Here is a 16132-nt window from a genome sequence, read left to right on the forward strand (position 1 = left end):
GTCCCGGGGCGGGGCGGGGCGGGGCGGGGGCGGGCCCCGGGAGGCGCCGCCCCGCGCTGGGGAGGGAGGCCGCGGCTGCAGGCGAGGCCGCCGGAGCTGGGCCCCTGTCGCCCCGGCCCGGCGCGGCCCCGCGCAGCGCTTAGCCCGGGTCTGTTCCTGGCCGGCGACCGCCCTTCACTTCGGGCTCCCGGGCCCCCGTTCCGCGCCGTTCCCTGGGGCTGCCCCGGCCCGGCCCGGCCCCCCTGTGGGCGCGTGGCCGTCGCCGGGCCGGGCCGGGCCGCAGCTGTCCCTGTCCTCGCGCCTGCCTGGGTGCAGCGATGTGTTTATAGCAGAGAAGCAAAGTCAAAGAAATGCACTTTGCAAATGGGGTGGAAGGTAGCGAGGTTTGTGATGGCCCTTAGTTCCTGCAGGAGCCCAGCCCAGCCCAGCGGCGGGGACCAGCCCCAGAGGGAGTTCTGGCTGCCTCCCAGCCAAGCTTTCTGCTTAGTGCGGAGAGCTCCAGCGTGCCGCAGGACGGAGTTCTCGCCGCCAGTCTTTGTTCCAGGCATGGCAATGCCTTGCTCAGCAACATGCGTGCTCGCACATTTATTCTTCTACATCCTCACCCCCGACACATACATGCATGCACACTCCCATGACTGGACACGGATATCTTTAGTTGTAAGTTTTCTTTACTTTTTTAATGTAGTTTGCACCATCTCTCTTAACATTGTTGTCAGCAAGCCGTACCCTGAACAGTTATCACACTTATAAGATTATGCATTGGGGTGCAACATGCTCTTGTCATAGATAACAGGTACTTTTCCTAGGCGGCTACTTAAAGTTAATTAAGAAGATGGAATTTGGTGAAACACACAAACTTTAGTTAATACAGACAACTATAATTGAAATTATAGGAAAGGATCAATATGCACTAAGATTAGAATAAGGGAAGTACAGTAAAGTGGTTTCCTGCATCACTCCTACATACAGTCTTACATTGTGTATATTTACAACGTACGGAGACCATTGGAAACAAAGATGGAAGGGGATATAAGTGGAGCCCATCAGAAAGGGGATCCTGATTCCGTTTACACAGTCTTGGGGACCTGACGCACCCCAAGAAATGGGAACTGGGTGTGATATTTTATACCCTTCCTTATGGTGATAGTACAGATATATACCATTTCATGCTTTATCCTGATTATAATAAGGTGAATAGCTGTCCCTAACCATACGTGGCCTTTGGGGTGTCCTTAATTAAGCATCAAGCATTGATATTCCTCTCTTATATCATTTATTTCTTAATAATTCCTATATGTACAAGCAGTCTAACTGCTTAGATACTGCATAGCAACCTCATTGCTAAAGTCCCCCAAACTCCCTTCCTGTGGAGTACTGGACCTGTTTGGGGTTATTTGATTTTGTTTCAGAATGAAAGTAAAAAATATTTGATCTGGGATTATCTTCTTAGGTCTCTCTCATTTCAGCTGCAGTTCAGTCTTTAAAATAATTACTTTCACAAAGCCTTAACCTAATATGATAGACCTAATATGATAGACTTAAATTTTAACAAGCTTAATAAGCCATATACTTACGTTCACCTATTTGCCCCCATGCATGTTCCATGCTAACAAGCCATAGACCCACATACATACAATTTTATACTCCTATTACATCATTTTACCTCTAGCAAGCATAAAATCACCCAGGAGACATGAGATAGGATCGTAGGTCATAAGTAAGGCTAAGATTTTGGCACAGGTATTTTTAGTAAAAGGCACAGACAGGTCATGGGCAATAAAGAAAAATTCACAGAAGCCGTGACCTGTGCATGACTTTTACTAAATATATCTGTGACAAAATGGGGAGCTCAGCTGTGGGGGGTCCCCGTACCGCCTGCAGGGCTGAAGTCACAGGGGTCTCTGGAAATCATGGAGTCCGTGACTTCCGTGATAAAATCGTAGCCTTAAGTCATAACATCAGGTCAGCGGTCAACAAAATTGATATAGGAAAAGAAAATCTTTAAATACTACTCTTAATTTAAACAGAACCCTAGTTAAATCACCAAGAACCAATCAAAGAACTATAGAGGATGATGTAAGTGGGGAGGGATAGCTCAGTGATTTGAGCATTGGCCTGCTAAACTCAGGGTTGTGAGCTCAATCCTTGAGGGGGCCACTTAGGGATCTGGAGCAAAAATTGGGGATTGGTCCTGCTTTGAGCAGGGGGTTGGACTAGATGACCTCCTGAGGTCCCTTCCAACTTTGAGATTCTATGTCAAATGATTATTTTTAAAATAAAGCTTGTAGTAAAATGGTCTTTTTTAATACAGGCTAAAGGAATGTAGAAGCCTGGACTATTTCATCATGTTACTCTGTGTTTTGTGTTTGTTTTCAAACTGAGAGTTTTATGTTGTATCAGAAAAACTATTTCCCCATGTTTATTCCCCCCACTCTCCTGCTGGTAATAGCTCACCTTAAGTGATCACTCTTGTTACAGTGTATATGGTAACACCCATTGTTTCACGTTCTCTATGTATATAAATCTCCCCACTGTATTTTCCACTGAATGCATTCAGTGAAGTGAGCTGTAGCTCACAAAAGCTTATGCTCAAATAAATTTGTTAGTCTCTAAGGTGCCACAAGTCCTCCTTTTCTTTTTGCAAAAAAAATTATGGTAACTCTGGGAATGAGATTGGAGAATGTAACTAGGCCCTCGTCTACACTACAAACTTACATCAGTGTAACTAAGTCGCTCAGGGGTATGGAAAATCCACACCCCTGAGTGATGTAGTTACACTGACCCAACCCCCAGTGTAGACAACACTATGTCAATGGGAGGGCTTCTCCTGTTGACACACTGTCACCTCTCGTAGAGGTGGCATACCTGTGCCGCCACGAGACACTCTCCCATCTGAGTAGGTAGCGTCTTCACTATCTACTTCACTAGGCAGCTGGGTCAGTGTAGACACACCCTAGGACAAGAGAGGGTTAGGGCCCAAATTGACTAGATATTTGCTTAGATTTTGATTTGTTATAACTTGTGATCAGATCCAGTTTACTGTGTCCAAGAGTCAGTGTTTTCTCATCCCTGTGTATATTGCAGCTATTTTCCTTTGGCACTTCATCACTGAGTCTAGCAGAGCTTGGGACTGCAGCTGTCCACTCACTTTTTAACTGGTTGTATTGGATAATCAGGTCCAGTTTACTATGCCCAAGAGTCAGCGTTTTCTCATTCTTGCATATTTTGCTGCCGCTTTCTATTGATTTTCCACTTGAAACATCACTGGGTGCTTTCTGCTTGGTATTTGCCCCATTTGTACTAGTGTTCTCAGAGGGGGATCGTAAGTTTGGTCCCTGTCTCATGGCAGAGTGATGGAGCAACTGGCCATTTTTAGTTTTAGCCAATGCCTTATTTTCTAGATGATTAGGTTCACTGCAGCTTAGTATGGGGAAAGACATTGGCTGCAAGGATGCCTGGTGTGACTTATGATTAGGCTGGTCATATAAGGCAGACTTGAATTTAGCTGAAGTGTTTTGGTTAGAGTTTGACATTTCCCAGTGCTGCTTGGAGTCACTTGGCTTCATGGAGCTGATGGCTTCCTTTCTCTTTTCACTGATGAAACCAGGACCCAAGTCTTGCTTTTCATGGAGTACATTGTAGGTGGAGTTCTTCCGAAAAGGAGACATCTTTATGCTCTCAATGCTTGAATTTGAGAGGCTACTAGCCTGGCTTGCGGTTCCAGCTTCGTTCGGTTTGGCAGATTTTAAGAGAGACTTTAAGGTCCATGCTGAGCTGTGAGCTGAAGCAGGGTTTGTTCCAGCCTCAGGGATGCAGAAAGCAGGCACAGGTTTGGATTCTGTGTACAAGCTTCGGAATTCTCTGTCAAAGTCCTCAACGATTTTGCCTCGGAAGTGTGTCACCAAGCAGGCATGAACTTGACTGCACAGCCAAGTAAAACTGGAAAGAGATAATTAGCGGGTATTTCTAACCTTTGAATGATTTACCATAGATATTACATCATTTATATCCTCACACTGACGTGTGCATTGTAATAGATTGGTGCCTGACCCCACGGTCTCAGGGGAAGGTGTCTGTTTCACCAGAGGGAGAAGGATGTCACGCCCTGGGCTCTGGCTGTACATGGGGAGGGGAGGGGTGCAGACATACTTGGCTTCTTGTAGGCAGTTTAAACGGCAACAGGGAGGAGGGCCAGGCCAGTGGGGGGCTCTGGGTATGTCCCCAAGGGGTTGGAAGGGATCCTGGATTGGGGACTGGATGTGTCCAGGAGATCCCGGTCTGTAGAGGATGTATTCTCTGGGGAAGTGGGATCCCAGGCTGTAGAGAGGGGATCCCCCTGGAGTGGGGGGATCCCAGGCTATGGGGGGTGGGTGTTCTGGGGGATACCGGGCACAGAGGGAGGCAAGGCAGAGGCTACCAGAGCCTCAGGGATCCGCTCACTGTATTTTCTGTATCTTTAGTACAAGGTAAAAATGGATTTTTAATGGTGTGTTTGCCAGGTACTGAGCCCGCTGAAGTCTCAGGATACCAACCCCCGAACCTGGGTTAAACTGTTTAATTTTGGACAGTGACCAGGTCACATTAGCACCTGTGACTCTTTGGGTCCACACATTTCATCTACATTATACAACAGGTAAGATTAATTGCATGAAGGTGCAGGGTGCGTTACACTGCCAGGGGTGGGAGAGCATTAGTGGGTGTAACGGTATGTGGTGCTGGGAGAAGGGTGCTGTGGGGGGCAGAGCATGCAGCACCAAGCAGGAGTGCTTTACAAACACTACATTGATCTGTGCCAGCAGCTCCCTGCTCAGCACTTCAGCAATGCAGGAGGCAAGGGAGGGCAGGGGGAACATGGGCAGCAGAGGGTTGGGGCACAGGTGGGAAGGACAGGGGGAGTGTGGGCAGTGGAGGGTGGGGGCACAGGTGGGCGCATGGGGCAGTCGTGCAGGAAGCTTGGTGGGGTAGCACTGATGAACGCAGGGAGCTGCGGGGAAGGAGGAGTCCCTTGGCTGTTGCTCTGAGAAGCAGGGGAGACACACTGAGCTCTGCAGGGAGCCTGTGGAGGTGTCCAGGAGCTGGACAGGACTTTCCCTGCAGGACAGTGGTGGCAATGCGGAGGGAGGGGAAAGGACTGAGCCTAGCTGTCCCTGGCACCTGCCAATGCTGCAGCGCACGGGCTGGTTCGTCCACATTGCCTCTTTGTGGCACCAGCTGGCTAGAAGCTGCTGCCGTTTCCCAGGTGTTCTTTGACCTGTGGTTATTGTCACTGGATGTCTCTGATTGGTCCAGCTTCTCGCCCTCACTGCCCATAGTGTAGATGCTTGTCATCTCAGCCTCTGTAATGTGCGGCCTCCCTGGATATGCCAGTGAAAGCGCTTGTTAATCCTCACAACCTTCTGGGCAAGATTAATGCATTGAGCTCTCGTGTGGCCCCTTGATGTAATGCTGGGCACACACCGGTTTTGTTCTGGTGCCAACCCAGTGACTGGTCGAGTTGCTCCTGGTTTGCATTGCTTGGCAAGATGAGATTTAGGCTTCCTGCCTTTGCCTTTCAAGCCTAACTGACTGGATATTCAGTTGTTTCCCTTCTACCCTTACTGGGTTCATTCTAAACTATGGCCAGAGAACACAGAACCTGCTGGGAATCCAGAGGAAAGAATAATTCAAAACAATAAGGTCAGTTTGATTATGTCCATTGTGTCATTATGGGCACTAGGGAAATAGCGTGCCTTCTTGGAGAGCTCCCAGTCTGACCATGGGAGGAGGACGTGGCTGGGTTTGTTGGCAGAGTGGGGAGCATGGCAAGAGGGGAGATCTAAGATGTAGGCCAGGGCAAGGCCTTGGAGGAGGGAACTAGAAATGTAAACTTGTTGCCAGTAGACAGCTTGAGGTGACATGATCAGACTGGCAGGGGAGTGAGGACAGGGCACAGACAGCTGCAGTGGCCCAGGAGCCAGCAAACAGAGCTGTAAAGAGGGAAGTCTGAGTGGGAGTTCTGTTGGAGGAGAAGGTATTTGAATTTGGTTTTGTATTTGTAGGTGTAGAGGCTTGTAGGGGCTTTGTGCTGGGAGAGAAGCTGAGCCCTGATTTTGGGGCGGGGGCGGGGCGCTTCTCTGACTAGGGGTCCTAAAAGGCAGCCAGCCAGTCAGGCAGCGGCACAGGAGCCAGCAAACAGAGCTGTGAACAGGAGAGTTTGTCTTGTGGTGCTTGTTTGGGGTTTGTTTTTGCTGTGCGTGCTGGTGTTTGGGTGTGGTTTGTGCTTCCCAGATTAACAGGGTTTAGGTGGGAAGGCTATGACAGATACAGAGGCAGCAGTGGGAGTGACTCATGTAGTGGAAGACACAATGAGGATGACTGGATGTGGAAGCTGCAGTATGTCCATGATCCTGGAGGGGGCACCTGGTAAGAGTTTTGTCTGCATGAAATGCCATCTGATAGAGCTGATGGAGGAAAAGATCCGAGGTTTGGAGATGCAGATGGAAAGTCTGGTAGAGTTTAGGAAGGGGTTCGAGCAGATTATGGAGCAAAGATATGAGGCATCTGAAGGGAAAAGCTCAGACTTGCAGGTGGAATCAGGGCTGGGGAATTCTGAGGGGAGACTGGGTGAGGAAAGTGGTCAGTGGAAGCATGTGACTAAAAGAACCAAGCAGAGGAAAAATAGAGCTCAAGAACAGGTTTGCAGAGTTGGAAAATGAAGAAGGGGCTCAGCAGGTAGTCACTGAAGGTGGAAGGGCAAGGAAGAAGAGAAGAGCAGCTAGTCCTGTAGGAAAAGGGGAAGAGTCAATGGAGATTACACCAAATATGAGCTCCAGGAGGATACGGGATGGGTTAAAGAGGATTACAAGGGAGAATAGGAATGGAAAGAACTTGCAGCCAGAAGGAACAGGGGATAGACTGGATAATAGCACCGTCACTAGGAAAAGGCAGGTCTATGTGATTTGGGACTCTTTAATGAGAAGTATAGATAGGCCTGTAACCAGAGCTGATCCAGAGAATAGGAGGGTGTGCTGTCTTCCAGGTGCTAAGATACGGGATGTAGACCTGAGGTTGAAAAGAATTCTAAAGGGAACAGGAAAGAATCCCCTAATTATCCTTCATGTGGGAACAAATGATACAGCTAGATTCTCGCTGGAAAGTATTAAGGGAGACTATGCTAGGCTGGGGAAGACGCTTAAGGAAATCGAGGCTCAGGTGATCTTTAGTGGGATTCTGCCTGTTCCTAGAGAAGGGCAACAAAGGTGTGACAAGATTATGACTGGTTTCAGAGTAACAGCCGTGTTAGTCTGTCTTTGCAAAAAGAAAAGGAGTACTTGTGGCACCTTAGAGACTAACCAATTTATTTGAGCATAAGCTTTCGTGGGCTAAAACCCACTTCATCAGATGCATGCAGTGGAAAATACAGTAGGAAAATATATATACACACAGAGAACATGAAAAAATGGGTGTTGCCATACCAACTGTAATGAGACTAATCAATTAAGGTGGGCTATTATCAGCAGGAGGAAAAAAACTTTTTATTATGACTATCAGCAGATGGCTTAGGCAGTGGTGCTGTAAGGAGGGCTTTGGGATGTATGGCTACTGGGAGGTATTCATGGACAGAGGACAGTTCTCTCGGGATGGACTTCATCTGAGTAGGGAAGGAAATAGACTTCTAGGATGGAGGCTGGCACAACTGATGAAGAGAGCTTTAAACTAGGAATTTGGGGGAGATGGTTGGGAGATGTCCAGGTAATCTCCATGCCGGATTTTAGCATTGAGAGGAAAGAAAATGAAGTAAGAAAGGATACAGCCGTGGGTAGGAGGAAGGGCAGTGTAGATACCAGTCTAATAGGTTATACTGGCTGTAGAATGGCCGTGCCTAATCGGGTACAGAATGTGAGCGAGTCCAAACAGCAATAATTAAGATGTTTGTACACTAATGCGAGGAGCCTAGGTAACAAAATGGAGGAACTAGAGCTACTGGTGCAGGAAGTGAAACCAGATATTCTAGGTATAACAGAGACCTGGTGGAATAGTCGTCATGACTGGGCTACAGGTGTTGAAGGGTCTGTGCTGTTTAGGAAAGACCGAAATAAAGGTAAAGGTGGTGGAGTAGCACTGTGTATCAATGATGAGATAGAATGTAAAGAAATAAGAAGCGATGGAATGGATATGACTGAGTCCGTCTGGGCAAAAATTAAATTGGGGAAGAAAACTATTCGAGCCTCCCCTGGGATAGTGCTTGGGGTGTGCTATAGACCGCCGGGGTCTAATTTGGATATGGATAGAGCCCTTTTTAATGTTTTTAATAAAGTAAATACTAATGGAAACTGTGTGATCATGGGAGACTTTAACTTCCCAGATATAGACTGGAGGATGAGTGCTAGTAATAATAATAGGGCTCAGATTTTCCTAGATGCGATAGCTGATGGATTCCTTCAGCAAGTAGTTGCTGAACCGACTAGAGGGGATGCCATTTTAGATTTGGTTTTGGTGAGTAGTGAGGACCTCATAGAAGAAATGGTTGTAGGGGATAGTCTTGGCTCAAGTGATCATGAGCTAATTCAGTTCAAACTGAACGGAAGGATTAACAAAAATAAATCTGCAACTAGGGTTTTTGATTTCAAAAGGGCTGACTTTCAAAAATTAAGGATATTAGTTAAGGAAGTGGATTGGACTGAAGAATTTATAGATCTAAAGGTAGAGGAGGCCTGGGATTATTTTAAATCAAAGCTGCAGAAGCTATTGGAAGCCTGCATCCCAAGAAAGGGGAAAAAAATCATAGGCAGGAGTTGTAGACCAAGCTGGATGAGCAAGCATCTCAGAGAGGTGATTAAGAAAAAGCAGAAAGCATACAGGGAGTGGAAGAAGGGAGGGATCAGCAAGGAAAGCTACCTTATTGAGGTCAGAACGTGTAGGGATAAAGTGAGACAGGCTAAAAGTCGAGTTGGACCTTGCAAAGGGAATTAAAACCAATAGTAAAAGGTTCTATAGTCATATAAATAAGAAGAAAACAAAGAAAGAAGAAGTGGGACCGCTAAACACTGAGGATGGAGTGGAGGTCAAGGATAATCTAGGCATGGCCCAATATCTTAACAAATACTTTGCCTCAGTCTTTAATAAGACTAAAGAGGATCTTAGGGATAATGGTAGCATGACAAATGGGAATGAGGATATGGAGGTAGACATTACCATATTTGAGGTAGAAGCGAAACTCAAACAGCTTAATGGGACTAAATCGGGGGGCCCAGATAATCTTCATCCAAGAATATTAAAGGAATTGACACATGAAATTGCAAGCCCATTAGCAAGAATTTTTAATGAATCTGTAAACTCAGGGGTTGTACCGTATGATTGGAGAATTGCTAACATAGTTCCTATTTTTAAGAAAGGGAAAAAAAGTTATCCGGGTAACTATAGGCCTGTTAGTTTGACATCTGTAGTATGCAAGGTCTTGGAAAAAATTTTGAAGGAGAAAGTAGTTAAGGACATTGAAGTCAATGGTAAATGGGACAAAATACAACATGGTTTTACAAAAGGTAGATCGTGCCAAACCAACCTGATCTCCTTTGAGAAAGGAACAGATTTTTTAGACAAAGGAAACACAGTGGATCTAATTTACCTAGATTTTAGTAAGGCATTTGATACGGTGCCACATGGGGAATTATTAGTTAAATTGGAAAAGGTGGGGATCAATAGGAAAATTGAAAGGTGGATAAGGAACTGGTTAAAGGGGAGACTACAACGGGTCCTACTGAAAGGTGAACTGTTAGGCTGGAGGGAGGTTACTAGTGGAGTTCCTCAAGGATCGGTTTTGGGACCAATCTTTTTATTACTGACCTTGGCACAAAAAGTGGGAGTGTGCTAACAAAGTTTGCGGATGATACAAAGCTGGGAGGTATTGCCAATTTAGAGAAGGACAGGGATATCTTACAAAAAGATCTGAATGACCTTATAAACTGAAATAATAGTAATAGGATGAAATTTAATAGTGAGAAGTGTAAGGTCATGTATTTAGGGATTAATAACAAGAAGTTTAGTTATAAGCTAGGGACGCATCAATTAGAAGTAACGGAGGAGGAAAAGGACCTTGGAGTATTGGTTGATCATAGGATGACTATGAGCTGCCAATGTGATATGGCTGTGAAAAAAGCTAATGCGGTCTTGGGATGCATCAGGAGAGGTATTTGCAGTAGGGATAAGGAGGTCTTAGTACCGTTATACAAGGCACTGGTGAGACCTCATCTGGAATAGTGTGTGCAGTTCTGGTCTCCCATGTTTAAGAAGGATGAATTCAAACTGGAACAGGTACAGAGAAGGGCTACTAGGATGATCCGAGGAATGGAAAACTTGTCTTATGAAAAGAGACTCAAGGAGCTTGGCTTGTTTAGCCTAATGAAAAGAAGGTTGAGGGGAGATATGATTGCTCTCTATAAATATATCAGAGGGATAAATACCGGAGAGGGAGAGGAATTATTTAAGCTCAGTACCAATGTGGACACAAGAACAAATGGATATAAACTGGCCACCAGGAAATTTAGACTAGAAATTAGACGAAGGTTTCTAACCATCAGAGAAGTGAAGTTTTGGACTAGCCTTCCAAGGGAAGCAGTGGGGGCAAAAGATCTATCTGGCTTTAAGATTAAACCAGATAAGTTTATGGAGGAGATGGTATAATGGGATAACATGGTTTTGGTAATTAAATATTCATGGTAAATAGGCCCAATGGCCTGTGATGGGATATTAGATGGGGTTGGATCTGAGTTACCCAGGAAAGAATTTTCTGTAGTATCTGGCTGATGAATCTTGCCCATATGCTCAGGGTTTAGCTGATCGCCATATTTGGGGTCGAGAAGGAATTTTCCTCCAGGGCAGATTGGAAGAGGCCCTGGAGGTTTTTCGCCTTCCTCTGTAGCATGGGGCACGGGTCACTTGCTGGAGGATTCTCTGCTCCTTGAAGTCTTTAAACCACAATTTGAGGACTTCAATAGCTCAGACATAGGTGAGAGGTTTTTCGCAGGGGTAGGTGGGTGAAATTCTGTGGCCTGCGTTGTGCAGGAGGTCAGACTAGATGATCATAGTGGTCCCTTCTGACCTAAATATCTATGAATCTATGAATCCAGGTGGGATGTGTCCAGGTTGGGGACAAGCAGTTAGCCATTGGCACAGAAAAAAAGGGTCTCATATTTTGGTATGTTGTAAAGAAACTCGGAAGATTTGGCAATGCCTTAGCTGTGAGGGGGAGGAGTCAGACATGAACTCTGAACTGGGGTGTCAGCAATGACACTAGTCTGGAAGGAGAGGTGTTAGGAGAGGAAGAGTTGGCTTTAAGCCGTATTAAGCTGGAGCTGTTGGTAACCATTCAGGAGAGCGAGCCTGGGGCGCAGGGCTGCACACAGGGAAGCAGGTCTGTGACCTGTCAGCTTGGAGAAGACAGTTAAGTTAACATGAGCAAGTGCGGCCATGTAGGCTAAACTGCTAAAGGGCAGAAAGGGCCAAGGACAGAGTCTGAAGGATCCGGACAGAGCAGGGAAAGGGGCAGCAGCAGGAGACACGGAAGGAGCATTCTTGGAGGCGGGAGGACAGCATTCCAAGGAGGAGGGAACAATAGTCACAGAAGCAGCAGAAAGTCTGAAATTCAGCCAAGTCAGCAAGATCCTGGGCAGAAGCACGAGGGTTCAGCAAGTGGAGAGGGCTTCAGGAGGGAGTTGATAGTGGTTATGAGGCAATGGGGGTGTAGCCTGGGACTCAATAAGGGGGAAGTAGGGCTGCTTTGTGAGGAAGTCAGCAGAATCATAGAATATCAGGGTTGGAAGGGACCTCAGGAGGTCATCTAGTCCAACCCCCTGCTCAAAGCAGGACCAATCCCCAATTTTTGCCCCAGATCCCTAAATGGCCCCCTCAAGGATTGAGCTCACAACCCTGGGTTTAGCAGGCCAATGCTCATACCATGGAGCTATCCCTTAAGGAGGAGAAGATGAGTTTGTGGTGAAGGAAGCCCCGGTGGCCCATGGAGACTCTTCGGGGCTGCTCAGCTGTTCAGGAATAAGAGTGGGGGAAGCAAATGCTGGATGTAAACCAAGGCAGAGGGTCAGTGGGGAGGAAGAGCAAAAGAGTGGCTTGGAGGAGAGTGTGGAACAGAGGGTGTCAAGTCCAGTCAGAGATGAGGAAGCAGGGAGCCATGGGCAAGGGTGCAGTTACGAGCAGCAACAAAATTAGATATTGCTCGATTGAAGGTTATGGAAGGGCCAGCTGGGAGGTAGAGAGCAGGGTGGGAGTGGGCAGTATTCAAGGAAATAAAGTGGTGATCAAAAGTGGAAAAGATCACTGCCATGTGAAGACAACCAAGTCCAGGGAGTGGCACTGGTGGAGTGTGTGTGCAGTGGGAGAGTTAATGCAGTCTGCAGGTCAAACAGTAAGGTAAGGGCAGAGGCTAGAGGTTGGGTGAGCGATCAGCATGAAAATTGAAGTAATTGACAATATGATGAAGAGAGAGAGCCATGTGTCGAAATCAGGCAGGAAGAGGGTGTGAGGGATGTGGGTGAGATTATGAAGTTGGTTTCTCTGTGACAATGAATGTTTGGCCCAATGTCTCTGGGTTTTAGAGGTGCAAACTGTGATGTCTCACCTGTATGTACCAGCAAGAACGTGGTCACAATCTATCAGTACAAACTTCTCCAGAACTTGACCTGCAAATTTCTTGCCTGCTTTACTGTAATATGTGTCTCCACTCACACACCGCACTCGCATGTTCTGAAATCAGAGGATGAAATATGGATTGAGCCAGATTAAATAGAGAAAGCTAAATCTTTTCTTTCTTAACAGATTTCTTTACGTATGATAACCTGAGCAACAAGCTATCTGACAGTGACCCCCGGTCCTGAAAGGAGGGAAGCAGCAAGGCATCGAGTGTTTTCTGGCTACTGCGTTCCCTACAGTAACAGAGTTTTCTATCAAACTGCCTGCTGCTTGAGGATCATTTAATGAAATAAAAATACAAAAAATCAATGTGGTGTTGTTAGCACCTTATACCACAGGTTATACAAGATCTTGGCATGAAGAATTTGTCCTTCTAGATCATTTATAGAAGTTATAAATCGATATAGTTTCTACCACATCATTTATACAATTATCGAATAGCACTGGCCTAAGAACCCACCCCTGCAGAACCCACCAGAAAGACACCATTAGTTGATGATTCCTCATTCACAGCTACATTTTGAGATCTCTCCGTTAGTCAGCTTTTTAATCCATTTAATATATACCATACAGATTCCGGGTAGTGTTAGGGTTTTGTTAGTCATGCAGTACAAACGCCTTTGTCATAAATATAAAGGGAAGGGTAAACCCCTTTAAAATCCCTCCTGGCCAGAGGAAAAATCCTCCCACCTGTAAAGGGTTAAGAAGCTAAAGGTAACCTCACTGGCACCTGACCAAAATGACCAATGAGGAGACAAGATACTTTCAAAAGCTGGGAGGAGGGAGAGAAACAAAGGGTCTGTGTGTCTGTCGGTATGCTGCTTTTGCCGGGGATAGAACAGGAATGGAGTCTTAGAACTTTTAGTAAGTAATCTAGCTAGGTATGCGTTAGATTATGATTTCTTTAAATGGCTGAGAAAAGAATTGTGCTGAATAGAATGACTATTTCTGTCTGTGTGTCTTTTTTGTGACTTAAGGTTTTGCCTAGAGGGATTCTCTATGTTTTGAATCTAATTACCCTGTAAGGTATCTACCATCCTGATTTTACAGAGGTGATTCCTTTACTTCTATTTCTATTAAAAGTCTTCTTGTAAGAAAACTGAATGCTTTTTCATTGTTCTCAGATCCAAGGGTTTGGGTCTGTGGTCACCTGTGCAAATTGGTGAGGATTTTTACCAAACCTTTCCCAGGAAGTGGGGTGCAAGGGTTGGGAGGATTTTGGGGGGAAAGACGTGTCCAAACTACGTTTCCCAGTAAACCCAGTTAGAGTTTGGTGGTGGCAGTGGATATTCCAAGGACAAAGGATAAAATTAATTTGTACCTTGGGGAAGTTTTAACCTAAGCTGGTAAAAGTAAGCTTAGGAGGTTTTCATGCAGGTCCCCACATCTGTACCCTAGAGTTCAGAGTGGGGGAGGAACCTTGACAGCCTTACATAATTCTAACTGTATTATTTCACAGTTACCTTTATCAGCATGACTTGTAATCTTGTCAGACAACATTATTAGGGTTATTAGCTGCCTCACCAGAGTGAAACTGTCCTGAGCCTAACCACATTTCTAGCTTGCACAGGGTACTTTGGTGATCCTTCATAAAATCAAAGACGTGTAGGACTGGAGGTCAAATAGTCAAATAGTTCAGTCCCCTGCATTCAAGGCAGGACTAAGTAATAACTGGACCATCCCTGACAGGTGTTTGTCTAACCTGCTCTTAAAAACCTTCAATGACAGAGATTCCACAACCTCCCTGGGCAATTTATTCCAGTGCTTAACCACCCTGACAGGAAGTTTTTCCAAATGTCCAACCTAAACCACCCTTGCTGCAATTTAAGCCAATTGCTTCTTGTCCTGTCCTCAGAGGTTAAGCACAACAATTTTTCACCCTCCTCCTTGTAAACAAACTTTTATGTACCTGAAAACTTATGTCCCCTCTCAGGTTTCTCTTCTCCAGACTAAACAAACCCAAGTTTTTCAATCTTCCCTCATAGGTCATGTTTTCTAGAATTTTAATAATTTTTGTTGCTCTTCTCTGGACTTTCTCCAATTTGTCACATCTTTCCTGAAATGTGGCACCCAGAACTGGACACAATACTCTAGTTGAGGCCTTATCAGTGAGGAGTGGAGCAGAAGAATTACTTGTTGGGTCTTGCTTATAAGACTCCTGCTAATACATCCCAGAATGATGTTCTCTTGTTTTGCTCCAGTGTTACACTGGAGACTCATATTTAGCTTGTGATCCACTATGACCCCCAGATCCCTTTCTGCAGGACTCCTTCCTAGGCAGTCGTTTCCCATTCTGTATGCGTGCAATTGATTGTTCCTTCCTATGTGGAGTACTTTGCATTTGTCCTTATTGAATTTCATCCTATTTACTTCAGACCATTTCTCCAGGTCATTTTGAATTTTAATCCTATTCTCCAAAGCACTTGCAACCCCTCCCAGCTTGGTATCATCTGCAAACTTTATAAGTGTACTCTCTATGCCATTATCTAAAACACTGATGAAGATATTGAACAGAACTGGACCCAGAACTGATCCCTGCGGGAACCCACTTGTTATGCCCTTCCAGCATGACTGTGAACCACTGACAACTACTCTCTAGGAACGGTTTTCCAACCAGTTATGTACCCACCTTATAGTAGCTTAATCTAGGTTGCATTTCCCTAGTTTGTTTATGAGACGGTCATGTTAGACAGTAGCAAAAGCGTTACTAAAGTCAAGATATACCATATCTACCGCTTCCCCCCACCCACAAGTCTTGTTACCCTCTTACAGCCTTGGTTATGCTATAGAGTGACCCCAGCACACACCCAGGTCTTCCCCCAGAAATGTATGTCCTGTACGACCCAGCCCTCTCCTGGACAGTACAAATATATTGTGAGCTAGTAGTAATGGAGGATTTTAACTTCCCTGATATCTGTTGGAAGATTATTACAGCAAAACATAATATGTCCTGCACATTCTTAGCAGGTTTAAGAGGATAACTTTCTGAATCATAAAGTTGGGGAAACAGCTAGGGGGTCATTCATTTTGGATCTGGTTTTGACCAACAGGGATGAATTAGTTGTGAACGTGAAGGTGGTCGGGAACTTGGAAGGAACTGATCATCATGTGATAGAATTCAAGATCCTGTGGAAAGGAGGGCATGAGAACAGCAAAACAAGGACACTGGACTTCAGAAAGGCAGATTTCAACCAACTAAGAAATGGTAGGCAAGGCCCTATGGAAAGATCAGTTGGGAAGAAAAGGAGTCGAAGGAGGCTGGTAGTTCTTAAAAGATGTAATACTGGCGGCTGAACATCATGCAGTTCCAATGCAGAGGAAAGATAAGAAGATCTGCAGGAGGCCAATGTGGCTGCACAAGGAGCTTTCCAGCTATCTAAAACCCAAAGCCAGTTTTACTAAGAACAAACCATGCCAGATCAGCTTGATTTCCCTTTTTGACAGGGTA

The 16132-nt window shown here is 45.5% G+C and overlaps 1 protein-coding gene across 1 annotated transcript in view; it reads right to left on the minus strand.

Moving 5' to 3' along the window:
* Positions 1–675: 675 nt before the first annotated feature.
* The window catches only part of FAM83C (family with sequence similarity 83 member C), a gene marked incomplete at its 5' end in the record, with an annotated part of 35294 nt that continues 19837 nt past the window's right edge, over positions 676–16132 (minus strand). Inside the window, 2 exons of the mRNA XM_084645405.1 lie at positions 676–3942; positions 12614–12738. Coding sequence (XP_084501531.1) covers positions 2973–3942; positions 12614–12738 — 1095 coding nt within the window. The 3' untranslated portion in view covers positions 676–2972. The remainder of the gene's footprint in view (positions 3943–12613; positions 12739–16132) is intronic.

Source organism: Lepidochelys olivacea (assembly GCF_965140295.1).
Source record: "Lepidochelys olivacea isolate rLepOli2 genome assembly, chromosome: 13".
Lineage (NCBI taxonomy): Eukaryota > Metazoa > Chordata > Testudines > Cheloniidae > Lepidochelys > Lepidochelys olivacea.